The 27,602-nt window shown below is 36.4% G+C and overlaps 1 protein-coding gene across 2 annotated transcripts; it reads right to left on the bottom strand.

Annotated features, from left to right (window-relative positions):
• Positions 1-7: 7 nt before the first annotated feature.
• LOC127638899 (splicing regulatory glutamine/lysine-rich protein 1-like) lies at positions 8-24,728 on the bottom strand. Of its 2 annotated transcripts, XM_052120645.1 has the most exons (12): positions 19,680-19,813; positions 15,773-16,146; positions 13,875-14,003; positions 13,429-13,544; positions 12,058-12,222; positions 11,795-11,973; positions 10,396-10,526; positions 9,934-10,033; positions 9,720-9,830; positions 9,496-9,627; positions 7,981-8,095; positions 12-2,026 (listed from the first exon to the last, which is right to left on the bottom strand). In XM_052120645.1, the coding sequence occupies exons 3-12, from the start codon at positions 13,903-13,905 to the stop codon at positions 1,892-1,894; spliced, it is 1,215 nt and encodes a 404-aa protein (XP_051976605.1). In that variant the 5' UTR covers positions 13,906-14,003; positions 15,773-16,146; positions 19,680-19,813; the 3' UTR covers positions 12-1,891. The 2 variants fall into 2 exon arrangements, with proteins under 2 accessions (XP_051976596.1, XP_051976605.1); XM_052120636.1 differs by lacking the exons at positions 13,875-14,003; positions 15,773-16,146 and adding an exon at positions 24,483-24,728 and having other exon boundaries at positions 8-2,026.
• Positions 24,729-27,602: the final 2,874 nt, after the last annotated feature.

Raw genomic sequence — 27,602 nt, 5'->3', positions numbered from 1 at the left:
TAAAATTTTCAAGAGTCCAAAATACACTGTTATTAAGTATAAGCAACTCATGGCAAATCATCAAAACTCTGATGACACTGATTTAACCACTGGAGTCTTATGGATTACCTTTATGCTGATTTATGTGATTTTTGGAGCTTCAAAATGTTGGCACCCATTCACTTGCATTGTATGGACCTACAGAGCTGAAATGTTATTCTAAAAATCTTCATTTGTATTCTGCTGAAGAAAGAAAGTCACACACATCTGGGATGACATGAGGGTGAATAAATGATGGGAGAACTTTCATTTTTGGGTGAACCATCCCTTTGCCTTAAGTGTTGAAATTCTTTTGAGGGCCAATACAATATGTATTTATTGTATGCCATATTTGACCGCTTTAAAGACCATTAACCCTGATATTGTTACACTGGAGGAAACTGCCTTTTAAAAGAGAGACAATTGTCTTATTGATGCACCTTGGGGTTCATTTAACATTTTAAAAAACACATGCCACAGTATCGAATAACTGAGAAGTATATCCTCTTTAATTTAAATGTATATTAGGTAAAATCTGTTTTATACACATATACTGTATATCTAAACAGATGCACAATCACACCGATCACTAATCAATATACTCTAGTTACTTCCATCTTATTCATATTAGTTCCTGCTGCTAACAAGTATATACTTATATATACCCACTCACTAAAGAGTAACAAAATAATAATAATAATCAGAAGCATAAAGATTTAAATTGTCATTATTGTGAATGAGACAGCAGTAACCCTTAGCTTCACTACCCTCACCAAAGCTTCTCAATAAAATAATAATAAAACTTAAACATTAGAATATATGCCACAAAACAATACTTGTCTGAAGATATCACTGTAGGTACTGTTTAAAAAATAAAGATATGCATTTTACACAAGCTCTGCTATAATGTTGTTTAGGTTACGCACTAGATAAATATTCATTTTTGACTGAAAAAACATTTGTTTTGAAATGTTCAGCCACACAACCTCTGCCGAGGCACTATAAACATGCACTGTGCTTCTACACAGCTCTCCAGAACTGTTATTCTACACACATTCTACTAACAGTTTTTTTCTTTAGTAAATAGAAATGGCAGAAGTTACTTATCAGGTACAATGGGTGAATCTCATGAAAACTGACAAGAAATGTCATCAAAAAAGTAAAAAGAAATAAAAAATATTCAGGACCACTAAACTAGTTTATATATATATATATATCAATAAAAATGTAATTATATTCAAATTTTAAAGCAAATTTGTAAAGTAAAAATCGTTTAGTGTTTGATGAACTGTTTTATAATACCAATAAACTTGGATAAGATGATTTTCGATACTGTAATCCAGTGACGAGAATTAATTTCTTGCATTACGTTAAAGAAAATTTGGAGGGTAAATGTTTAATTACCATAAAAATAATGTATAAATCCATATACTAGGGTAAAATAAAACCCAGACATTTAAGAGATTTACCCAAGTATGGTAATAATGACTGTTTTAGTAAGATGGATAAAAAGATTTATAATAAAATAATATCTTTTCACACCTGTGTTAACACGTTACATGCAAAAGAAAACCATTTAAAAACTGCCCACATTCCAATCATCTCAACAGTTCGATATACCGCAGCTTTCATCACAAAAAAGCCTTCCAAAACATTACATTTTCATCCATATGAATATCATATGACAGGTAGCATATTTACAGCGGTATTAGATGTTTTCTAAGAGTTCTCAGAATCATACAATCACACACTGATGGACTCGAGAGAAAGCACTTTAAAAGGAGTGTCAGCTGTTACAGTATGATACAGTTGGTGCTCTCCAGACACAACAGTTACACATCACACTTCTAGGTTTGGCATGTGCACATGTTGATCACTCAGCAGCCGAGAGTTCATCCTCCTCGGTGTACATGCTCCTGTAGCTGCCATTGTGATGAACTTGGGGAGATTGGTCATCACTATCGGCAGATCCAGACCCCTCCATGTCACTGTCATAAACATGGTCCACCTGCAAGGCCAAAACACAACTCAGTAAAGGGCAATTCTCATGACCCACGTAAACTTTCCCCAATTTCACTTGACTCTATGGCGTGAAGCATCGATAACAGCATTATGATTTTATCGTTGACCTCCTTTGTGGCGGTTTAATTCTAGGCTGTTATCAGATAAAGCATTTTGCCAATTTATATCAATCTCAACTGATACGTTTCTAAACTTGAATTCATCAAAACCCCTTTTATGGGAGACTTTAAAAGTTGTTATCAGTGGAGAGATCAGATCATATTCCACCTTTGTCAATAGAGAGAAGGAAGAAACAACAACAGCTTATTAATGCAATATCAGAAATCGATCACAAGTATTCCACATCCAGTAAAAATGAACTTTATAAAGAAAGAATTTATCTTCAGACTGAAAACAATTTGATTCAATCAATTATACATCTCAAAAAGAGCAGCTTATTCTTCGCTCATGTGGATGTTTCTAAGCGCATAGGGAAAAGGCTGCTTTACTCTTAACCCATCAATTTAAATCAAGATCTGCATCACAGATTTTCTCAAATTGCGGACGAGACTGGAGAATTGTCCATTAATCCCTTCACAATTAATAATATTGAAAAAATATATATATTCTAACTTACATAAATCAGAGTCACCCGGAGATCAGTTGTTGCTCATATAATTGTTTAATAAATTAAGGGTTTCAACCATTTCATCTGAACAAAAGAGTTGGACGAACCCATTTATATTAAGGATATTACTAAGGCAATTTCTTCAATGCAGAGTGGCAAAAGCCCAGGGCCTGATGGGTTTCCAATCAAATTTTATATGAGATTTTCTTCCAAATTAGCGCCATTATTCTTGAATATGTTTGAACATTCATCATCTCAAGGCACATCTTACTGAAGAATTAATTACACTTTTATTGAAACCACAAAAAGGAGGCAACCAAGTTTACTTCATACAGGCCAATTTCTCTGCTAAGTTCAGATGTAAAAATGTGAGCAAATTTCTGGCTATTCGTTTTGAGTCGCCTTTGGCCAATGTAATTTCAGCCAATTGAAAAGGTTTCAATAAAGGGCGGCACTTATTTTCTAATGTCCGCCAACTTCTTAATGTCCTTCACACTACCCCGTCCCATGAAGTTGTGGTATCTCTCGAAGCAGAAAAGGTGTTCGACTGTGGAAAAGTTTGGAAAAGTTTGATTTTGGCCCAAATTTATAGTGAATCCACCTTTTGTATACCTCTCCTTGAGCATAAGTAGTTACAAATAAATTGCATTCTGAAAACTATTCCCTAACAAGAGGTACCCATCAGGGCTGCCCATTGAGTCCTTTACTGTTTACTATTGCAATAGAACCATTATCCATGATGCTTAAAGCTAGATCTTCATTTCGTTGTATACATGGGTGGGGAGAAGAGCCAAAACTCTTTTCCTTTATATGTCAAACCCTGTATCATACATAAGTGACATTACCAATTTGTTTCATGCCTTTGGTACACTTTCAGGTTACAAACAACATTTTTCGAAAAGTGAGTGTCTGACTGTAAAATAATTGGCTACCATTTCATATAGCAAAGCCTGGGTTTCAATATGTGGGTATTGAAAGGCTGCAAGCACCAAGATGACTATGCAACTCCGAGAAACAAGTCATAAAAACTCTCACACAGAAGAACATCTCCACATGACAAAACACAACCTATGGAGCAAGGACCATAAAACAGAGTTCTCACCCACATCTGCACCCCTCTCTTACATACCTCACTTCAAGTAATTTTAGAGTCACCTAAAACTAAGTAAAGACTTATCCTGTTCTGTAATGTAAAAGTGTTTATTGATCATACATGTTTGGTATCATTCAAGAGGTCTCAGTGCGACTGGTAACACAGTCTCATTCCCTTTCAGCAAAGTCAAATCACAAATAAGTCACAAATTCTATCAGAGGCATAAACACTCCCAGGACTCTCACGGAGAGTGCATCTCTGTATGCAGATATGTCCACCTTCAAACCCCTAAATTGTAAACAAAACCTGGATACGAGAAACACTCTTGTTTCAAAGCCCAACATGTAATAAAAAAAGCCTTCCTGCCAGCTAAATTAGACTCAACTGTCTTGCATTGGCAGAAGAAGGGTATTGTTCAATTTGATGATCTCCATTCTGAGGGCATATTAGCTAGCTTAATTGATTTACGTTCTAAAAATAATATTAGTCAGACAGATTCATTTCATTATTTCCGAGTTGGACAATTTGTCCACACTCACAGCAAATCATTTCCTAAAATTTCTACGAGGTGCGGCAAAAAGGTAACGGTAGTACCTCCTGTACACGATTGGGTCAAGTACAGTTCAAGGTCCTGCACCGTTTACTCCTAAGTAGGGCCAGATTATCTTTGTAATGTAGTTCAATGGAAAGGAGGAGGCGAGAACCGGCTTGGCAATGCAAATAATATTTTAATGCTAAACTTAAACAAAAGACAACAGCACACACACACACGACGGACATGTCCGTAAACTATCTCCATCTCCCGCACCACCACCTGCAATCAGCCTTTATCCCTCTCGGATGCTTAATTAGCCTGATAAGGGACCGGGTGTGTATAATCACGACCCGGCCCCGCCCTCCATCCTGCCGCAATCTTCCTTTTATCCAAATATGAATCGGATGTGCATAAGATTTCAAAGTGGCGTGGCACATTAAACACTTATTTTGGACAAGTTGACTAGTTATTTGTCCACTGTTTTTGATACACTTTCTAAAGTTTGTGTTATGGTGCTAAACCCTTGTGCAGAAATATCCATATTTGGGGTCCTGGTTGGAGATGTAAACATGACTCATAGACAACTTGATGCCATTGCATTTGCATCTTTAACAGACAAGTTAAAGCCATCTCATAGACAAGTGTTATTACACTGGAAGTCAGCAAACACACCTAAATCTGCACAATGGCTTCTGAACCTGATGGTATATTTCCACCTGGAAAAGATTAAATATTCAATTAGAGGTTCATGTAAATTTGACCATACTTGGGAAGCCCTATTATCATACTTCTCGAACATACAATCAATCCCCACGGACTAGTGTTGTAAACTGTAAGATGATGCTGTAACGCCTATTACCACTCTCTTCTGGAATTTTGAGCATAAGACTCACTCATGATGCCTGGTCAAATTGTGATATCCTAGATTGTATTTGTTTTTTCCTCCAATGGCACTCTCTGGGGAGGGGGTTTAAGTTAATGAATAATGTATAAACTGTTTAAAATGTAAGATTCACTTTTGGAAATAAAAAATAAAGTAATCAACATTATGCCACAAATAATCTTGATTGAGCTTCACTTGTATTGAACCCAGAATACCCCTTTCATTTAAACATGCAAACACAGTCTTTGCGTCTGCTCTCTATGCTTTATCAAACACACCTGCACCAGAGATAGATTAGAAATCTGGAATTGGTAGATTGTGAAGTATTCAAGAAGTCAAGAATTGTATAATATACAGAAAATAAATTATAAATATATATTTTTTTTACACCCCTGCTCAGTAACCATCTCAGCAGTATGTTATCTGCAGATGGCGAACACAACGTCCCAACCCCCCTTCTCCCCCCAGCAAAATGTTTTCACACTTTGTTATATTGTGGGGAAATACTTCAGCTTTACAATTGAAACATGCTGATGGCTAACAATGTCAGACATGGGCAAGCCCGTAAATGTCAATCTTTATGAGGATCAGCTGTGGTCATCAGTTTCTCATCTAGAAAAACTAGAGCAGCACACAAATATAGGGCTCAGGTACGTGTTCAAATTATTTCAAGGTGATCTTACCATGTGCCTTGTGCTCAATGAGGTGCATAGGGAGCAATGCGATCTTCAAACAACATTTAACAGTGGTAACTCATTTCTTTTCATTCACCATTTTAATAAAATTGTTGATGCTCCACAGAAGCATCAATGCAAACATGTTTGTGCTCATGAGAGTTGAGATCATAAGGAATCAACACTGGTAGCTTGATGACAATTTCTAGAATTTTTCCATTACTAAACCCTCAACTATCTGATTACCACTCCGCTGCTCTAACCGTTAAGATTATACGCCTCCAGTGATTAGCTGTTCCTGGTAACTGCGTAGTTTCATGAAAACCACAATATGAATAAAATGACAGTAATTTGGGTGGTGCTTGTAACCCCGTCAATGTTGATGCATTGCAATTTATTAAGTTAGTACATTTACACTTGTAGTTGGTTATATTCACGCAAGTAAACTTGTATAAGAAACACTTCAAACCAGCATTACAACTACAACCCTTTCAGCTGGCTTTCAAGAGAAAAATCTGTGTAGAACCAGGCAATGTAGCAAATACTCATATATATTTGTGCTGATTTTACCGGCGATAACAAAGCAACATTGAGAACTTTGCGTAATGCACTTTTTACTTTATCATTGAGTTTCCAGTAGCACTTTATTTTTACAGTACTGTTCTAAATATACTTACTATATAATTTCAACAACTACAGTAATTAACCCGAAACTTAACCTTAACCCATATCATGTGCATGCAGTTACCTAATATTACTCAGTAATTTCTTGGGTAAGTACACTGAAAGTACACTTGTCTCACAACTCACAAGTATGAGTGTTGAAACAAAGATATTTCAAAAGCATCACTGATCTCTTCTGTACTTCAGAAATTTGGAAGCAAAAACAATCTTAGACTTGGGAAGTTCAACTCATTTCTATTCCAATTTACAAGCTCTCGATTGGATATCGATTCACATGGGTGTATTTCAGTTAAAATGCCCCTTTTGGTTACATATTAAATTAATTATTTCCCAGTTAATTCTGTTAATTATACAGGGGACCTTCTAAGTAGATACATTACATTTGCATTGTCATGTACGAAAATATTAATACGACTAATTATATTTTATTAGTTTATTTTAAGTCATCATTTGTCACATTTTGGCTTTTTAAAAATGAACAAAGAAATGTATTCAATCTATAAATATGATGTTTCATATATTTTTTGTTACATGTTTGTTGTTTAATTGCATAATTTGTACTATTTACAAGTATTTACATTGATTTGTTGAACACGTGCTAAAACCGATATAGCCTGCATTCCTGTAGACAGCGCCTTTAAATGAGCAAATGTTTATGAAAGACTCGAATGGCTTTACCTCATCTGTGCGATGCATGATTAGAAATACATTTTAATTTTTTGTTGTTTTTAAACTGACTGTAGAGAAAAGAGTATTATAAAAGACATTATTCAATGTCAAATGGGTAGCGTGGATCTTGTCTTTGGACACACATTACACGGAACAAGCTTTACTCGAAACATGCAGTGAAAGGATCTCACTGCTGAATACTCCACCACTATATTACACAATTACTGGTGAGTGAAATGCAAACAAATGTATGCTATGTGGCTAAATATATACATTTTAGCCACATAGCATACATTTGTTTGCAAATGCGAGTGATTTCCTTTCATTGTAGTAGAGGGTTGTGCATAGAGTTAAAGATTGATCTTGGGATTTAAGAATCGATATCATTCAAATGTAGATTACGATGCATCTGAAAATGCATATTTAATCCACCCCTCCATTTTTAACTAAGCATTGTTATATTTGCACAAATAAATACAAATGATTAAATATCATTCTTCCTTGTGTTCATTCAGTGAAAAACATGCCTTTTTACTGTTTTAGTTCTTCAGTTTTTGAATATTTCTAGCAACAATAGTTGTTTGGTTGCTATTTCACAGCAAACATAAATACAAATATTAAAGATGAATATTATAAAAAGAAAAGCTGAAAAATATTGAGATGTAACATATTCCTTTTTTGGCTTTATCACCCAGCCTTGATTATATTTTCAGAATTTTACTTGGACTGGCTAATGATCCCCCAAGACATTTTGTGCAAGTAAATGATTGGTGTGTTTTTAGATGTTGCACTCACCTGTGATGGTTTAGCTTTGTGGTCATAATTCCTGCTTTTTATCCTGAATGCTGGACTCTCCCTCCATTCCCTGCTAACGTCACTCTCTTTATCCCTCTTTCTATCCTTCTTCCCTCTGGAAATATACAGACTAAGTTAGGAGGTTCAAATGAGCCTGTAAATGCAATGATGTCAGAGACATAAACATGGTCAAAATAAGTGAACATTTTTGGTGATGATGACTTGACTTGCCACAGTATCACATTTTTCACTTTCAAACCGACTAACACCGTTATTACCTCTGGTTGGATGCTAGGTGGTACTATGGGCTAATTTTCTTTAAGCAATAGTCTACAGCAGCTTGATTTCCAAATTTGAACTTTATTTTTAATTTATTTTTACTAAAAATTCAAATGGAGCTGGAAAACAAATTAAGTGCAATTAAAATAGTGTTGTTTGAAAGATGGCTTATCAACAGCTGTGAAGGGCAAGAACTCTTTGGCAACGAACCTCCTTCATCCGTGCATTCTCTACCGGTCGGGTATTTTGTTGTCCTGGCAAATACATCACTTATTGGGGTTGTTCCAGGTTTAATGTTGGTGTTTTGTTACCTTTCATCCCAGGACCCAGTTTAGATTCTTCGGAAGGGTAATGACTTTGAATGTGTGTGTGTGTGAACAAATTTGTTTTGTTCCCTCCTAAGGCTGGACGATATGCTTTTGACAATATGGAAGACATTTGTTGACAATATTTGTATTAAATATATATATACACACACACACACACACACACACTCTCTCAAGTCCTCTCTAGTAGGACTGAATGATTTGGACAAAAATATCTAATTGCAATTATTTTGAAAACCCATTTGAACTGTGATATTATAAACATAAAAAAAAAAGAAATGTGATTCATTTAAAAAACTAATTAAACCATGTTTTGCCCATGATATACTGCCAACTGGAAATACTGTTCTATAAAGGGAATCCATTTAAAAATAACCAAAATTAATAAATAAATAAAACACAGAGGGGAAAAAAAATAAAAAATCACAATCACATTGCATCTGTCCGATGTTTACATTATTTTGTCCAATTTGTGTAAGGGTTGGCTTGCTTTTCACCATAATCATTTTTTTAAACCCAGCCAACTTGAATATTATATTATTGCAATATAAAAAATAATAATAAGAAGAAGAAATTATGAAAGAAATATTTTATAATAATAAATATATAATAGTTGTAATAAATATAATAACATAATAATAGTTATAATAATAATTATTATTATTATAATATAGTAAAACAATATTATATTTGCTCTTGGCTTTACCATGCAGATCAGTTCAACCTCAAGCCTCAAAACTTTCCTCTAGAATTACAACACCCCTCCCCCAATACCATAGGCCAATAGTAACTAAAGGTTATCGATTATTTAAGAAAGAGACAAGCCATTTAATTTTTTGCCTTTATGTTATATTTCAAAACTTTATTTTAAAAGTGTACTGCAAGTTTAATAAAAACACTCTTTTCTGACCTGCTTGTACTACGGGAATGTCTGGAGCTACTGGAGCCTTTTGGAGGCGTCCTTCCCTTTTTGTCCCTCAGCCTCTTTTCATCCCACTCATCGTCCTTCCTCACCCTGCTGTCTTTCTCCTTCCTCTTGTCCCTGGGTAGAGGATAGAGCACTGACCTTAAATGTCCTGTATCAGTACACAACAAACTGAGAATAATGGCACTTGTGTGGTGGTGCAGAATAACCTTGAGTGAGATTGACTGTGGCTGTGTTTCCTGTCTCTGGAGTGAGAGCGTCTCCTGTGGGACCCACGTGAGTCGCTCATTCTCTGCCGGGATCTTTGGGATGGCCGGCCCCTTCAACAGCAATTGAACAAATCAGTCATGTTTTACATAAATCATCGAACTGAAACAAACTGGAGATACAAAAATAAGTAGGTTTAATATGTGTAAGATCTACCGGTGTCTGGATCTGGATCGCTTTTTTCGCGAGAGTGAACGGGAGCGAGATCTGGATCTTCTGGAATGCCTGGAACTGCTGGAAGAGCGGGTTTTTACAACTAGGAGAAACACAAAACTTTCATTGAGCGAAGAATTTCAAAACTAAAAAGGGCTAGTCACCTTTACAGTTCCAAACTTATATGACTATCTTTTGTCCACAGAACAGGATGAATGTTACACACTGACAGCCTCAGTCACCACTGACATTGTGTGGAAAAAAGATAAGTGAATGGTGACTGAGGCTACAATTCTGCCATCTCTTTTGTGTTCCATGGGAGATGGTCTTATGGTTTTGGAAAAATATTATGGTGATTAAATGATGAAAGTTTTTATTTTTGGGTGAACAATATCTTTAAAAACTGTTAATTGTGTCACATGGAAAAACTGTGTTAAATCAGTGTATGGGTAAGAGAGGTCAAACCTGGCTCAATGGCAGCAGCAATGGTTGATTGAGCCTCACGGACTTTCTTCATAACATCTTCCAATTCTTTGGCAGCAGCCTGTGGCGTGAGCTCTGGAGGCTTCACTATGGCATTATTGGAGTGGTTTATCCTAAAAATGTTGACGTTATGCTGATTAATTGTCATTTAAATCTAGTATACACTCAGTGACCACTTTATTAGGTACACCTCTCTCATATTGGCTAGAACCCCCCTTTGATCCCAGAATGGCCTGAATTCTTCATGGCATGGATTCAACAAGGTGCTGGAAAAAATCCTTAGAGATTGTGATGACAGCATCACGCGGTTGCTGCAGATTTGTTGGCTGCTTATTCATGGTGCCATTGTACCATTCCACCACATCCCAAATGTGCTCTATAGGCCACTGAATTCAATGTCATGTTCCTGGAACCAGTTTGAGATGACATGTGATTTGTGGCATGGCATGTTATCCTGCTGGAAGAAGCCATTAGAAGATGGGTAGGCTTTGGTCATAAAGGGACGCACATGGTCAGCAATAATACTCAGGTAGGCTGTGGCATTTAAATGATGCTCAATTGGTATTAAGGTGCCTAATGTGTACTAAGAAAACATTACCCACACCAATACACCACTAAGGCAGGATGGATCCATTTATTCATGTTCTGACCCTACCATCTGCATGTCACAGCAGAAATCAAGATGTGAAAGAGCAGGCGATGATTTTCCAATCGTCTACATCCAGTTTTGGTGATCTACTGCAGCCTCAGTTTCCTGTTCTTAGCTGATAGTAGTGGTACCCAGAGGGGACTTCTGCTGCTGTAGCCCATCCACCTCAATGTGCGACGTGTTGTATGTTCAGAAATGCTTTTCTGCATAGCAGTGTTATAGTATGTGGTTATTTGGATTACCGTCACATTCCTGTCAGCTTCGACCAGTCTGGCCATTCTCCACTGAGTTCTGTCATTAACAAGCTGTTTTCGCCTGCAGAACTGCCGCTCGCTGGATGTTTTTTGCACCATACTCTATACGCTCTAGAGACAGTTGTGCGTGAAATTCACAGGAGATCAACAGTTTCTGAGATACTCAATACTCAAACCCCCCTGTCTGGTACCAACAATCATCCCACGATCAAAGTCACTTAAATCAGATCTCCTACCCATTCAGATGTTTGGTCTGAACAGCAACTGAATATCTTTAATATGTCTTCATGATTTTATGCACCGAGTTGCTTCCAGATATTTGTGGTCTACCTAATAATGTGGTCACTGAATGTATAGATCACTCTATGTTTGCCTGTGCTTAAAACAGGACATAAAATGTTCAAATACTTCACCCTAAACTTTAAGTAAGGCTGGTGAGTGGTGTGAATATTTAAAGGGTCAAAAATGAAACACTAACTTCAGTGGCCTGTCTCCAAACATGACTCCATTGAAGGTTAGCGCTCTGACTACTGAATCCTGATCCGAAAATTCAACGAAGGCAAAACGTGTAGGCTGAGTTTCATCTCCAGCCATCCGCACAAACCTTACATCTCCAACCTGCTTGAAGAACTCCAGCAGCTGCTCTGCTGTGGTAGTCTGTTTTTGCAGGAAAAACAATTATATCAATATTTGTCCCGTACCATGTGATTACCAAGTTCAGTCAAATTCGCTATGAAATACCTGTGAATTTAAGTTGCCGACATAGACCGTCCTCCTGATCTCATCGATTTTAGAGGGATCAACATTACCCATGAGTGGAGGCTGTGAGGTAATTCCACTCAGAGCTGCCACAGATGTATCTGAACTCGTCTTCAGGACCCCCAGATTAGCTAAAGGAAGACCTCGCTGCCACCAGACAAAATACAACACAAGTTAGTGTCTGCTCGATTATACAACCCTCAAATATTAAAGTAAAATTCAAGGTAACTCATCATCAGCATCTGTGATGAAACTGATGTGACAGAACTCTTTAATGACCAATACAATTCAATTAGGGAACTCTTTATGGTGCAGAATGAAGGGACTGTTTCCAGGTTCAACCCTCTTCTACGCAATCCAATCAGGAACTTGTACTGTGGTGTTCACCCTCCTCCTCCCCAGCACCACTTGGCTAGGTCTGCTTTAGTGAAAGGGCTCCAGACTTCGACTAAAATGGTCGCAAATGCAACCAAAAATAATTGATTGCGACAATAACTTAAAATCTAGTTGCCACTGCGACAGTCGGGTCGTGTGCATTCATATGCGGTTTCATCAGATTGTGAGTTATTGAATATATTTTAGAAGCATGCACCAGTGTGTCTCGCACCACTTTTCACCCATTCTGTTTCTGACAAGCTTGCTGCACGCAACAACAAACCCAGCACGAGAGAGTCGTGAAACAAATAAATCTTTCGAACAGAATCTTTTTCATAAGTTACCTCAAAAGAACTGCGGGTTTGAACTCAGGTTAGCAGTTTGAATCGGATTCACCTTCTCAGCGAATCATTTGTCAGTCAGTTCACAATTGGGAGTGCAGACATTTCAAATTAAGAGTCACGTGTATTTTGGTATTCTTTATAATTAAAAGTCCCGTATTGTGTACAACTTTTTTCTTCTGGTAATTACTTTAAATTCTTGTAGTCTCTGTGACTGGGCAATCCGGTAACAGTAAAGAAAAACGAAGGCAATATTTTAAAACAATTAAAATTATTATTTTAGCTATTCGGGGATAACAGCAGCATTGTTTGTAAATTTTACTACAGCGACGGATAATGATTTTATGCAATGCCAGTCTCTGACTGGAATAGAAATGCCAATGGTGAATTAAATGAATCAAAATGTATAATATACTAAGAAAAGAACAATATATATACAATAAAGGCTCAGTAAAGTAAAACAATATGAAGTGCAAAAACATTTATATTTTGGAATGTTAAAATGACAAATGATTTGCTTGAAAAATAGCTACCCCCTTGATATTTTAAGTCAGTGGAGTTCATCTGACAAGAAAGTCTGGGAACCCCTGGGATTGTTTTCAGAGTAAACTGTGTGTCTGTATGTGTGTGTTTTTACGTTTTGTAGCGTAGTGGGACTGGGAATGGGCAAAAGTCCTCCTCCGCTCATCAGGCTAGAGACGGGTGTGGCGGGGGCCAAAAGCGAGAGCGCCTTTGCCTCTTCTGGGATTTTCCCTAAAGAACAAAAGCACTGTCATTACAGAGGCCAAAGGAGACGTCGCCCTCTGCTTCACCTACGAATGCACCCAAGAAGCAGTGTCCTCCAATTAACACCCACCCTGAGCATCTCCATCCCTCACCATCAACTGTCTTCTCAAACAATCTGAACTAGCATAGCTACTCTCCTTTTTTACTATCAACACAAGACATACTGTAAAACAGGATGACTTTTGCACAAACAAAACAGAGAAAAGAACATTTGTGATTTGTCCTTTCCTCTCTTTTAAAACAAAAGATTAGAACAGAACATGTAGAGAATGAGTTAACACTTGTGGTATAGGTCACCTGTACTGGAAACATATTGGTCATGAACCATACGATATCAAGCATGGACGCTTTTCTCCCTGGGGCGATCGTTTCGCAGTGTTGGAAAGGGTGTGAAACACAAGACAACCGTTCATGTTGGCTGCATCACTAATAGCACACATCAGATACAGAAAAGAAGAACATTTTAAGTGTCTTTGAGAAATCCCCTCCCCCCTCAAATTAACACCCCTAACAAAAGATTTGCCTTGACAATTAATTTAACAAATATTAACAACAAATTTCCCAAATGTGTTTCTGTGCTTACAGTTACTATAGTAATCATGGGTAAATGATTGTTCGTATGTCTGTGCTTTCAAATGGGAGAAAAACTAAATTAAATCCTCTATGGATCTGACGTTCAACCACTTCAGTACTACAAGTATGCACATTTTAGGAAAATCCCCCATCGCCAAAAAACAAAACATGCAATAACATGCGCTACGGTCAGTGTAGTTTTAAATAAATTTCGCTATGTCCTGTCATTGTGATGTATTTATATACAGTGCCTTGTAAAATTATTCAGCCTCAACAATTTTACTGAATTACTGTTCCTGCACACATGATGTTTGAAATACATTGTACGAGCAGTGCCACTGCAGCAGGAATGTGGCCCAAAATGTCTCCATGACTCCATCAAAGGACATCAGTGAGCATGTCAACCACCAATCCAATCCTGCTAAATTTCAATTAATACAAAATTGTTTACGATCAGCAGAGTTTGTCTCAGACAGCCAACTCTACAGAATGTGGCTCTACAAAATGTTAAAATGTGAGGATTAAATTCTAATGCAAACATTTCAGTCTTCAACCTTTGTTAAGAATGTTTCAGAACATAAAGCGCAACATTTGATGGGTGTGAAACATATTTTGAAATATGAACGCAGATAAAAATAGTAGTATATTAATTACTTGTAACTCAGTAAAATTAGATAATTTGTTACAGTGGCAGTTCACCCAAAAATGAAAATTCTATAATAATTTATGGCATTCCAAACCTGTATGACATTCCATGCTTCCTAATGTTAATACTTGACCCCAGGTCAGGCAGAAGTGTGAATGAATTCTAAGCGCTATGGCAGAGGGCAACATTTTTTGTGAATAACCACTTAAAAATAAGGTTAGTTTCTCACTCAATGCTATTGCATGGCTTCAGATGACTTGGAATATACAAAAAAAAAAAAATGTCTTATATATGTAGCATTTTGGCTTTTTAAGTAGTCTCAACTTACAATGTAATTAAATAACATTTTATGTCTAAACAACTCTAAAGGAAATAAAGAGGTCAGGCATTAAACTTGATTGCACATAAGGCTTCAGCTATGCAAATTCACATGTACAAAGAAAAATTATATGGATTGAGCAGGATCCCACATCACCAATGTGAACACTAATTCCATCTAATGGTGACTTTACACTAAACAGCTATTCACTGTAAAACAAACTCAAAAATATTAAACATCACAAGAATCTCTATAAATTCTTAATAACAACTAATTAAATGTCCATATAAGTTCTTTATAACCGAATAAACATGCTTAAATTAGTCAAGCGCTTTAAGGTATGAAACCGGAAAATGCTACAAGGACACTTTTCAAAAATTCAACTTTTGAAGAAGTCATACAGGTTAGATAATAAATGAGGGTAAATGGCATAATGAAAATAATGACTTTGAGGTGAGCCATCCCACAAGGGGTCTGAATACATTCACAAGGCACTGTGTATACTACATATGCTTCATTTGATTGAATTTTAAATATTATTTTTCTGAATTAAAAAAACAAAACCTGAGCAGATCAGTGGAGAGGAGCTAGAGAAAGAGAGAGAGAGGAAGAGGAGATCTGAGCATAATTTAACATCAGTAACAGCTGCCCCTGTACCGTTCAAACTTCCCTCCAATACTTGGTGCCAAGTCAACCTGGACAGCTTTCAAAGACAGGCAAATGAGTGCAACTGTAGAATTGGGGGCGAGGGACAGGGGGACAGGAAAACAAAAATAAATAAAAACAACACAATGAAATATGCAACTCTTCTAAAAGGCAAAAAAGGGACAACATGTGAGAGAAATAAAAAAAAAAAAATGTAAATAAAATAAAAAGAGACAAGGTGTCCATCTCGGTAGGTTCAGCGGCTACGCTCCTGGTCACATTCCCCCCTTGAAGGCAGCGTGGGCCCCCGCGGGTATAGTGGCTTGGAAAAGAAAGCCTTGAGTCAGGCTAGTGTAGTAGTGTAACGCCTGGGCCACTCTAGTCATCTGATATGCACACATAATCAACACAGAAAAAAACATACAAAAACCAAATTAATCAACGTAGTAAGCCATCCAGAACCAAGTCACGAAGACAAGCATTTAAGGCAAGAGGGAAGCTCTGTTTGTCATGAATACGGATGTTTACAGAAAGAAAAAGAAAAAAAAAGTAGAGAGAAACAAGTGGTTAGCCAGTTGTTGCACTTTAGCCTTGAGAAGACCTCACCCTATAACCTAATATACCCTGTAGCCGTCACACTCTTACAATGCTCATTACAAAATCAGCACTTCTCAAAGAATGGCACGCAATAGGGCTTGAAACTTCAAAATGTCAATTTGTAGTTCTGTATAAACAAATGCCAAGTAGAAGCTGGTGCTTCACATCAAACTATATCATATTTTATTTGAGGTTTGTCATTTTTGCAACCCTTGTACCAAACTTTATGTTGGAGTACAGTTTAAAACCTACATTTGTGATTATTATTTTCTAACAAAAAGCAAAACAAAACGTCAAATTAACAAAAAATACATGTTAAAACACATACAAAAAAAGAGAACAACATAAAGGGTAACAGTGTTGAATATTTAGAAGGGCTGTCAATTTAGTGTGATTAATTAAATGAAAAATAATGCGTTAAATTTGTGGCAGTAGGGGGCAGTCAGCGTAACTCCAGAAGTACAGGCAACCTTGTCAAACCAATGAAAGCAGACAGCTCAGCCTTTCACAGATGGCGTTCTTGCGCTCAAAGACAGATATACTGATCACAGTAGAATGTCGAAATTTTGAAGAGGTTTTTCAAACTATGTTTAACTTGATACAGTGTCCTAAAAACAAAGCAGTTATAACTACAGATGCTGAAATCTAATAAGTTTACAGTTCAATGCCATATAAGCACATTTAAGATCATAGCTGGCTCCTCATTATAGTGGTTAAAAAATAAATAATAATAATAATAAATATAGTATTAGTAATAGAAAAATAGCAGTCTAAACACATTATGAAACTTAACTACAACTGCTAAAAAACATTTGTGTCAAAATACCACAGTTACTGTTAACACTGTAACATAGTGACATATTTTAGTTTAGAGATCATGTGTGATTTGAAAAACCTTTAAAATGGCACACGTGTTTTCTCTTTTCCTTATTGCTGTTTAAAAGGTTTTTCATCCTCCATAGCGCTTTAAACAAGGAAATTATTACTGGAATTTAAATGGGTCGCATCAGATTTGTGGTCTGCGCTGCACCAGAGGAAAGTTTGGTTGTCACACGTGCACCAGAGATACAGTTAAAGCAGAGCAAGGCTGCATTTCCCAAAAGCATTGTAAGCCTAAGCAGATTGTAGAAACAATCGGTGCCAATGATCTCTATGATCCACTTAAGCTTGCGATACTTTTGGGAAACCCAGCACTGATCATACCATAAGTGGTTCTGTGATGCTCGTGCAAAAACCAGACTTCAATCGCATGCTCGTTTCAGATGAGAAGCATATTAAGCATGTAATAATGCAGAACAAGAGATGCATACAATTAAATTTGAAACATTTTCAAAAGAGGAAGAACCCTGTTCTTTGCCTGCTGCAACCCACCAGTTGAGAAACACTGATATAATGTATTTAAATGATCTGAATTATAATACTTAATATATATAATTTTACTTTATTATAATAGATTTGTAGGCAAATCTAGAAGGTTAATTCACCATTGGTTCCCTTGAAAATTTACTATGGGTTTTTATAATGCTAGATTTTATTGAGTAAAATATGGTCTTATGCCAAATATTAATTGAGGATACTTGGACATTTTGTTCTAAAATTCACGTTTGAGGTATGAAAATGTGCCATTTATGTTTTAGAACAAAACATCCACGTATCTTCAAGTAATGTTAAAGACCGACCTTATTTTACTCATTAATAAAAAATTATTTAGTATTATTATATATATATATATGTTGTATAGTAATTTGTACCTCATCAATAGAAAGTACTAATCACTATGACAAGCTCACAAGGGATAGTTCACCCAAAAATGAAAATTCTCTCAAGATGTGCATGACTTTCTTCTGATGAACACAAAGATTTTTTAGAAGAAATTTCAGCTCTGTAGGTCCATACAATGCAAGTGAATGAGTTTCAAAATGTTGAAGCTCCACAAAGCACATAAAGGCAGCATAAACTCAATTCGAACTCATACAGATCCATTTTTATTATAAATATCCACTTTCACATTCTTATTTTATTATGTCAATTCACACTCTTTGTGTATATCGCCACCTACTGGACAGGGAGGAGAATTTATAGTAAAAATTGACTTAAATACTGATCTGTTTCTCACTCACACCTATCATATCTCTTCTGAAGAGATCAATTAAACCACTGGAGTCGTATGGATTACTTCCATGTTGCCCTTATGTGGATTTTGGTGATTCAAATTTTTGGCACCCATTCACTTGCATTGGACAAGTGAATGGACCTACAGAGCTGAAATATTCTTTTAAAAATCTTTGTTTATGTTCAGCAGCTGAAGAAAGAAAGTCATACACATCTGGGATGGCGTGGGGGTGAGAAAATGATGAGACAATTTTTGGGGGAACTATGCCTTTAAGTTAGTGTGGACTATTTTTTTAGTTCCAGTAAACTTTATAACTTCAACATTTATCTTCAACATCATTTGTCGCCTTGTTCACACATAGCAAGTGACTCTCAGCTAAATTCAACAAACAAGCTAATCTGAACAATTAACTATAGCATCAAACAGCAAGATACATTTAACCATAATTTACTCTTTCAGTTCAAACTCAGATACTATTATTCAAAGGCCACTAAAAGGTTGGGGTGCAACAATTCACTTTCAACTAAGTCCTTCCATTTGACAAATCATAAAGTAAATGAAATGGCTGAACAATTTTAGCTTCAATCAAATTAATTTATTAATGAAATGAATTAATGGTCACACAGTTCTGTTCTTTAAATTAAAGAGAATACTCAGTTTATGTGACTATTTGTGATTTTATGCGATGTTGGCATCCTTTCTATGACTTCCTATTTTTTATTAGTAGCCTATTATTATTTTAAAGTAACTATCAAAATTCTGGTAAATCTCACTACTCGGACCAATACATTAAAACGCATCAGTGTAGATTAGATGAGCACTCCATGAACTAATAACACTGTGCAGCAGTGATCCGTTGAGTTAAGATCAACACTGAAAGTGTGTTCACTCAGTCCTGATGCTACGACATAAGAGTATGATCTTAATCACCTCCATCCTTTCCACATCCTCCAGCTCAACTGATAAACAAGAGAGACGATGTCACTCACTCCACACATCTCTACTGAACACAATAGAATATGCAGCACAGCTGATAGCAGTCATACCTCAACACACACACACAGTTATATTACACACATCTGGGACACAAAATAATGTCAGGAAACCAATATTGTTCTGCTTCTTCTCAAAAGCTTGATCTGAAGTCAGATACTCAGTGTCTTTGTCTGATCAAGCACACAAAAGTAACACGCATGCAGACATACTAACCTTCTGCGCACGGCACAACAATCAATGCTCTGTCAATAAAAGCAGTGTTGGTTAAATGTTGTGCCACACCAACACTGGAAGGCTCTCGATACTTTATGTAACAAACTTTGGAGGAAAAGGAAAGAGGTGCATTGCTGAAAGAGAAGAAAAAACAAGTGATTTAATCTCTTTTTGATGGATATTATGAATGTAGTACGTTGCATATGAATTATAATTTTCTCGGCAGTGTTGAAAAAGGAGATGAATGACTTCCTATCTTCTGCAGAACACAAACAAAGATTTTTTAGAAGAATATTTCAGCTCTGTAGGTTCATACAATGCAAGTGAATGGGTGCCAAAATTTCAAAGGACCAAGATCCACATAAAGGGAGTAGGGATGGGCATTTTGTCTACTCGAGTGCTCAGACTAATTACTCGTTGAGTATTCGAGGGGTAATGACATGTACATAACTGTATATATAATAGCATGCCTGACAAATGTCTTTGACAGCTACATTGTGTCTTGTTGTTTGTGTATTGTCTATTCATTACTATTGGCTGTTCTAAAAGAATGTTTCAAAATGTAGAAAAGATTACATAATCAAAATATAATGCATCATATTTTGTCATTATGTGAAGATTCGCTGCTCAACTCAATGAAAGAATGTGCACAACACTTGCCTGTCTGTTCTTCCTTCAGGTTATCCTAGTAATCTTAGTAAGCATGCGCCATTTTTTTTCGGGACTGTCTCAACCATCTATTTTCAAACCGTGGTTGGCTTAACAGGAGGAGCCCTAACCATCGCGTTTTTAATATGCGTGTTAAGCTGAAGTTTAGTTTTGAAGATGCTGCATTCTGTTCCGCTCTGTCTAGCTGTTTGAAACACTCGCCTGCTGTATATGCGCTGCATTAGCATGTTGAGTCAACCACCAAACGCCTGGTGTGTGTTTGTGTGTCTCCCCAAGTGTTCGCTCCTGTGGGGAAAGCCACAATGCTCCATATTGTTGTTGCTTTGATGATTCATGAAGCATTCCACTCAACTCAGAGAGTCGGGATATCCTCCTTTCAACTGGGGAAAGTGCAACGGAATGACACTTTAAGTCAGACTTCTAACTTGGAAACTCGTGCAGAAATCTTCAACTCCCATTTCGTCGAAATGATGTATGTGTGGTACATAACGCAAACATGTCAGCGCGGAGGGCAGGGACGTTTACAGTCAGTGACAAACATTCACTTTTATAAAAAAAATATCCATGAGTCAAAATTCTTATTACATTAAATCATAATGTAATAAGCGTGTTTAGCAAACGTTTTGCAGAGACAGGTGTTCAAAACACTCTTTGTTTTGATTATCGTAATGATAGCATTGCAGTGTTGTATATCAGTTTGGTTGCTATGCCCAGAGTATGTGAGTGGAGTGGAGCAGAAACAATTTCCCCTCCGCGCTCACAGCATTCTTTAATCATTCCGCTCCAGCTACACTCTGGGTTGTTCATTTCCCGCTCCTGGGTTAGAGAAACTCCGCTCCATGTTCGCTCCATGGTAAAATAAGCGCCTTCCACCACTAGACGAAAAGCTACAATGTGCTTTATTAGAACACCAACATTAGCCAAAGACTAAATTAAATAATTTTTAAAACTTTATTTTGAAATATATCGGCAGCATTCTCTGGGTTTGATCAATTAAATAAATTGCTAGATGCAAAACAAAAAAATTAAATGAAAAATATTAATTACCAAACGGAAAAATTGTATACAATACCAGAACAAATACAAAACTTTAAATAAATCTAATGAATAAAAAATATTTTAAAAAAAACTTTATTAGGCCTACGTTTTTTATTGCCTAATTACAGCCTATTATTTTCTATTATCACACTTCTTAATCTATAATTTTTTATTTAACCTTTACTTAAGCCCTATAATTATGGGGGGCTATTCTCAGAATGTTCTACTCTTTTTTTTCCTCTATTCCCTCAGCTTCTTCATCTGCAAATGTGTACCGCATAAATTAATCTACGGCACTAAAATGTATTTAGATGGCAATCAAAGTCAAACTACGCAATATTAACATGTTGATTAGTTCAGTTGGTGTTTTACGTGGTTATAAGTTCAATTATTTTTATATAATAGCCTAAAGTTAAGATTGAGATACATTAGATTAAAATGTTGATATGATTATTTAAAATATTTAATAGGGGATATCTGTATTACTGACCTTTAGATTTTCTCTCCACATGTGAATATCATTGTGTTTTTGGACACGTCTTTAAGGATTTTGAAACAAACATTTGATCATGGCACTCAAGTCCCCACTTGTGTTCTCCTTCGTCATCCCATCATTAATTTTCACTATATGCCAGTTGACAAGAATAAAGAGACTTTATCTCAAGCTTAACTCAATAATAGGGAGGGTGAACACAGAAAGCAAAAGTAACCTTCGTGATGGAGGTTGAACCAAATGCTGCTAGATTTTAAATTAGTATTTTTTTTCACATTCTTTCTGGTTACATCAGATATTCCATCTTTCCTTTATGCCAATAGTGTTTAACACTGCTTAACATGAGGTGAATAATTGCATTAAGGTCCATTAACAGGTGTTTAGCCCATGATGGAGCATTAGTGGAGCGCTCTTGGAGCGAGAGAAATCAATGACACTCCAAATTTTTAAAAACCTGCTCCTTGCTCCAGGCAAAATCATGCCGCTCCACCCCTCGCTCTGCTCCCACTCCGCTCCACTCACACACTCTGGCTATGTCATGTCTCTGACAATCAATGTACCCCTACAAATCACAATATAATAGATCTCAAAATTAAAAATAAGCTCCCTCTTGACACGTTTGTGTTTAGTTGTCAGGTAATTGTCACTGAATTTTAAATTAAGTGAAAAGTCACATCCTTCATGATCACCATTGATCATCGCTTTCATGATCGATCATTGATGCCACGTCGGAGTACCCGAGTACTCGAACCCAAACCTAAAAGGGGGTATTAAATGTAAACCATAAGACTCCAGTGAATTAATTTGTGTCTTCAGAAGTGATATGATAGGTATGGGTGAGAAACAGATCAATATTTAAGTCTTTTTTTTTTTTTTGGTCATATTTTAGCCTCCCTGCCCATTAGGGGGCGATATGCAAGAAGAATGTGAATCACCAAAAACAAAAGAAGAAGAAAGTGAAATATGAAATTTTCTGAACAGGGAGGAGAATTTGTAAAAAAAATAAAAATACAAAAAAAGGACTTAAATATTGATCGGTTTCTCACCCACACCTATTAAATCCTTTCAGAAAATATGGATTTGTCTGGAGAACTTTTATTTTCCCTTATGTGGATTTTGGAGCTTCAAACTTTCAGCACCCATTCACTTGCATGGTATGGACATGCTACAGAGCTCAGAAATATTTCAGCTAAAGAAAGAAAGTCATACATATCTGGGATGGCATGAGGGTGAGTAAATCATGAGAGAACTTTCATTTTTGGGTGAACTATACCTTTAAGTTTACCCTCATGGAACTATGCATTTGGGGTATTAGAAATAGGGAGAAAATTGAATTTTTGCTGAAAAGTGCTTAAAGGAAGGGATAGTTTATCCAAAAATTACAATTCTCTCATCATTTACTCACACTCATGCCATCTCAGATCTGTGATTCTTCCGCATAACACAAAGATTTTTAGAAGAATATTTCAGCTCTGTTGGTCCATACAATGCAAGTGAATAGTGACCAAAACTTTGAAGCTCCAAAAAGCACAAAGGCAGCATAAAAATAATCCACATGGATATAGTGGTTTACTCCATGTCTTCTGAAGCAATCCACTAAATGTTTGATGGTGAACAGACTAAAATGTAACTCATTTTTCACAATAAATCTTTACACTATCAGTCTCCTTGACAATCATGATTTCAAGCTCGATTATACTTTCTATTGCACCATCTAGCACACTGTGCATGTGTGTCAAGCACTAAAACTTTATCATGTCTAGAGACTACAATGACAAGATGTACAGTGAGAGAAAAAAAGAAAAAAAAAAGAAAAGAAAAAAAAGTTATATTTTGGTCTGTTCTCAACCAAAAAAACTATTAAATCATTTCAGAACATATTGATTAAACCACTGTAGTCGTATGGATTACTTTTATGCTGCCTTTATCTGCTTTTTGGAGCTTCAAAGTTCTGTTCACCATTTACTTGCATTGTATGGACCTACACAGCTGAAATATTCTTCTACAAATCTGAATTTGTTTTCAACAGAATATTGAACGTATTACACATCTGGGATGACATGAGGGTAAGAAAATAATGAGAGAATTTTCATTTTTGGGTGAACTATCCTTTTAAAATGCTTTGACGTACCTTGGTGCAAAAAGTAAAATCCAAGGACTATAAATAATATGGTAATGTTTCAGTATTATGCTAAATATTAAAGTAGTATGGTTTCACAGCAAAAGCCTGATCTGTGCATGCTGCGTGTATTTGATGTTTGTATATGTAAATATGGTGTGTGTTGTGTTAATGCAAAAATGCTCTGACGTATGTTGGGTGTGCGTATGTATCGTGTGTAGGCTGAATGTATGTGTTGTTATTACAGTAAATAACGTATTGATGTGTGATGTTTGTCATGAATCTATGATGTGTGTTGTTCGTGTACAGTTTCCGTTTGGCGTGTTGTGTGTGTGTGTGTGTGTGTGTGTGTGTGTGTGTGTGTGTGTGTGTGTGTGTGTGTGTGTGTGTGTGTGTGTGTGTGTGTGTGTGTGTTTGAAGTGTACACTGATGTGCTGATGTATGTTCAGTGTGTATGCATGATGTTTGTGCTGTTGTGACTCACTCCGGCGGGTACAGCCGAAGCTCCTCGATGTCTCCCAGGAAGCCGAAGAGAGTTCTCATTTGATCACTGCTCACCGTCGATGACAGATTAGTTATTTGAATTACGTTCGTCCCAGGCATCCCACTCATTTCACACTACACTGGGGTTCAATACAGTGATATATCCGAATGATCAGCCCTTAGCTCGCCCTGACCTGATGGAAAAGATGTTAGCATGAACGCTGCGGAGAGCATTAGTCTGATGATTAGCTCCGCTTAGACAACAGCGCCGCCCGCTGGCCTGGAGGCCCATAAAATCAATGGCGGATCAATAAAGGCTGCGTTCCATTTCAAATGTATATATGCCTGTCACTACTCCGTATGCGCTTACGTTGCGCGAGTGTCGACTACTGGCGGAAGACGTGCAATGGGTTTAATTTAGGGATGGGCGATACTACTTATTTTCTTTTTGTTCCGATACCAAGTACTTATAGGCCAGTATCGCCGATATCGATACCAATACCGATACCTCTAAAACGTTAAATATTTACGAATTCTTAAATTTAGTAACTTAAATCATTACTTAATGTTTTTTATTTATGTATAGGCCTTAGCAGAATCTTATTAGGCTGCTTTTTTTACCTTTTAAAAATTACTTTTGACGTTTGAAATAATATGACGTTTACACGTATTGATCCAATAAGCAGCCTTCAAATTTGTACACAGAAGCGTTAAACAGCCGTGAATTTCAGTTTGATCTTATTCAAACCTTGATTGCTCACGTAATTGTCAGCAGTAACAAATTATATCCCTATTGAAATACGATATGTAGTAGGCTAAAACAAGATTTCATGAATTATATAGTTAGCTTATAACAATATTCATTAACTATATCTAAAATAAATAAGGGACAATAAATAAATAAATACTAAAACAACAGGCTGGAAAAATAGACATTTATTCATTTTAATATCTATTTTATATGTTGAAACTTGACACCAGGTGGCGTACACAGAGTGCACAATTAGATTGGTTTCATGCTGAAGAAGTAAGTTTTTACATAATGTTTTCTACATTAAATGTAAACTAGTGTAAATGCCAACACCATCATATATGTCAAAGGGCTGAAGCATGTCAACCAAAACATGAGCTCATTTATGCCATTTGTCTGCTAGTCTGTTAGGTAGTCTGCTTTTTTATTCCAACCATTACTACTGGTCTGAGACTTCCGTAAATATTTAGTTTATACATAGGGTTACATCCTACATACGTTTAATGGTGCAACGCTCAAATATTTAGAAGTGCATAAATTGTGACTTAGTGCCCATTTACGCCACAACTAGGCTAAGTTGTAACTTATGTATAGATGGTGCAACCGGCCCCTGTAGGTGAAATATTTACCTCAGCCATTGATATTAATAATGCTTTTAAAGAATCTTGATCTCAATGGTAAACGTCCCAAATTACATTTCAGTAAGCTGCATAGGCAGATTGACAAAGGTGAGCTAGGCCTACCCAAGATTTTGTTTTATTATTATGTGTTCGGTCTCAGGCATTTGGCTCATTGGTTTCATCCACCTGAAAGAGCCCCTCCCTGGTTTCGTATTGAACAAGAAGTCCTTGCCCCTATTTTGCCATTGCAAATCCTTTCTATAAAACTAACAAGAGAAGTTGAGTTACACCCCATTATCTCGCATTTGCACTCAGTATGGACGAAAGTATCCAGAGTGTTTAATTTGGACATTTATTTATATGTTGCCTCAAGCATATGGCTAAACCCAAAATAATGTATTAATAAGTCCCCTTTCTGCTGGTCAGCTTTTGGGAAAGGTCATGAGGCATCAGTGTATTACTCCCTGCTAATTCAGCGTCTGGGGTAAGGAGCTGTAACTTCTCTCAAAAGATTATGGGAGAACATTTTTTATTTGGTATTTGAGGATGGAGTGTGGGCTAGGATTCTAAAAAACATCAAGTCAAGGGTGCGCCTTGCCATTTAAGATTTTACATTGATTCTACTGGACCCCTCTAGATTATATAGGCATGGTCTTAAAGACATGCCCACCTGCTGGTGATGCCAATCAGATGATGGAGACACAACCCATTTTTTTTTGGTGGTGTGTTATGAACCAAGAATTGGGCACTCGGGTTTCATTTTGCCCCAGACTCTGTATATTGGGCGATGGGGTGGTCATCGATGTAGAGAATAGATACATAAAGAATTTGGTCCTAACCAGTGTCATGATCACCATACAGATAGTTTTAAGGGGATGGAGGCTGGCTGGAGTGCCCCAATTTCAGGAGCTCCGATATGGGGAAGTTATCAGCTTTTTAAGAAGGGAAATCTAGAAAACTGGGAAAATTGTACTTGTTTGTGGGGAAATGGGGCGGATAGCTGTTGTTTTTGGAGAGACAGTGGCAGGGGCGTGTCTAGAGCATTTTCAGTGGTGGGGGGGGGGCATGCTGGGGCACTGCCTCCAAATGGGGTGGCCGCCAGTGACCAAAAAAAAAAGAATTCTACAGTATATTACGTAAATCCTATTGATTTTATTATTTTTTTTAACTTGAATAAAGTTACTTGAAAACAAATGTAGTAATAAAGCACATTTTTGATTAATTTAGTTTTTTGTCATCCCTGTATATATCCATTAAGTTAAATTTGAGAGCCAGTGTTTATTATTTTTAGTGTTTTCATAAAACTAACAAGTTTATAAAATAAAAGCAATTTTAATAATGAGCAATTTTAAAAACCCAGAAGCAGAAACGATGTCAACTATTTTCTTTTAATTAGTTTGGCCATTACAATATACAGTAGTTTTATTCACAATCTCTTTCAAATAATAATTTTTGTTTTTTTTAAATTCCCCCCACTGTAATAATTCAAATGGTTTGGCCAAAACATCACAGTGTTTCATTCAACATTTCTTTCAGATTAATTTACAAAAAAGCTGAGTAACACAGAGTTAAAGTTTTAGCACTGTAACAGTTCAAATGAAAACACCACAGTTTAAAAATAAAATATGGATCCATTACATTGTGCTCTGCTAATATATTAAAGAACAGTCTTTAGTTTAGAAACAATAAAAACAGTAGCAGAAAGAGAGGAAAACAGTCTAAAAAGAAAGAAGGCAGACCTCAACTAAAA

This window comes from Xyrauchen texanus, chromosome 4 (assembly GCF_025860055.1).
Source record: "Xyrauchen texanus isolate HMW12.3.18 chromosome 4, RBS_HiC_50CHRs, whole genome shotgun sequence".
Taxonomy (NCBI): Eukaryota; Metazoa; Chordata; class Actinopteri; order Cypriniformes; family Catostomidae; genus Xyrauchen; species Xyrauchen texanus.
This window is presented reverse-complemented; position numbering and strand designations above follow the sequence as displayed.

What these genes read in the sequence shown, in the direction of transcription:
- LOC127638899 (XM_052120636.1), bottom strand. Translation starts at nt 24,610, where the DNA reads ATGAGTGGGATGCCTGGGACGAACGTAATTCAAATAACTAATCTGTCA. An exon ending in GTCCCACTACGCTACAAAAC is followed by an intron (nt 12,223 to 13,428) that starts GTAAAAACACAC and finishes GTCTGGTGGCAG; the next exon opens with CGAGGTCTTCCTTTAGCTAA. An exon ending in CACAGTCAATCTCACTCAAG is followed by an intron (nt 9,628 to 9,719) that starts GTTATTCTGCAC and finishes TCCTCTACCCAG; the next exon opens with GGACAAGAGGAAGGAGAAAG.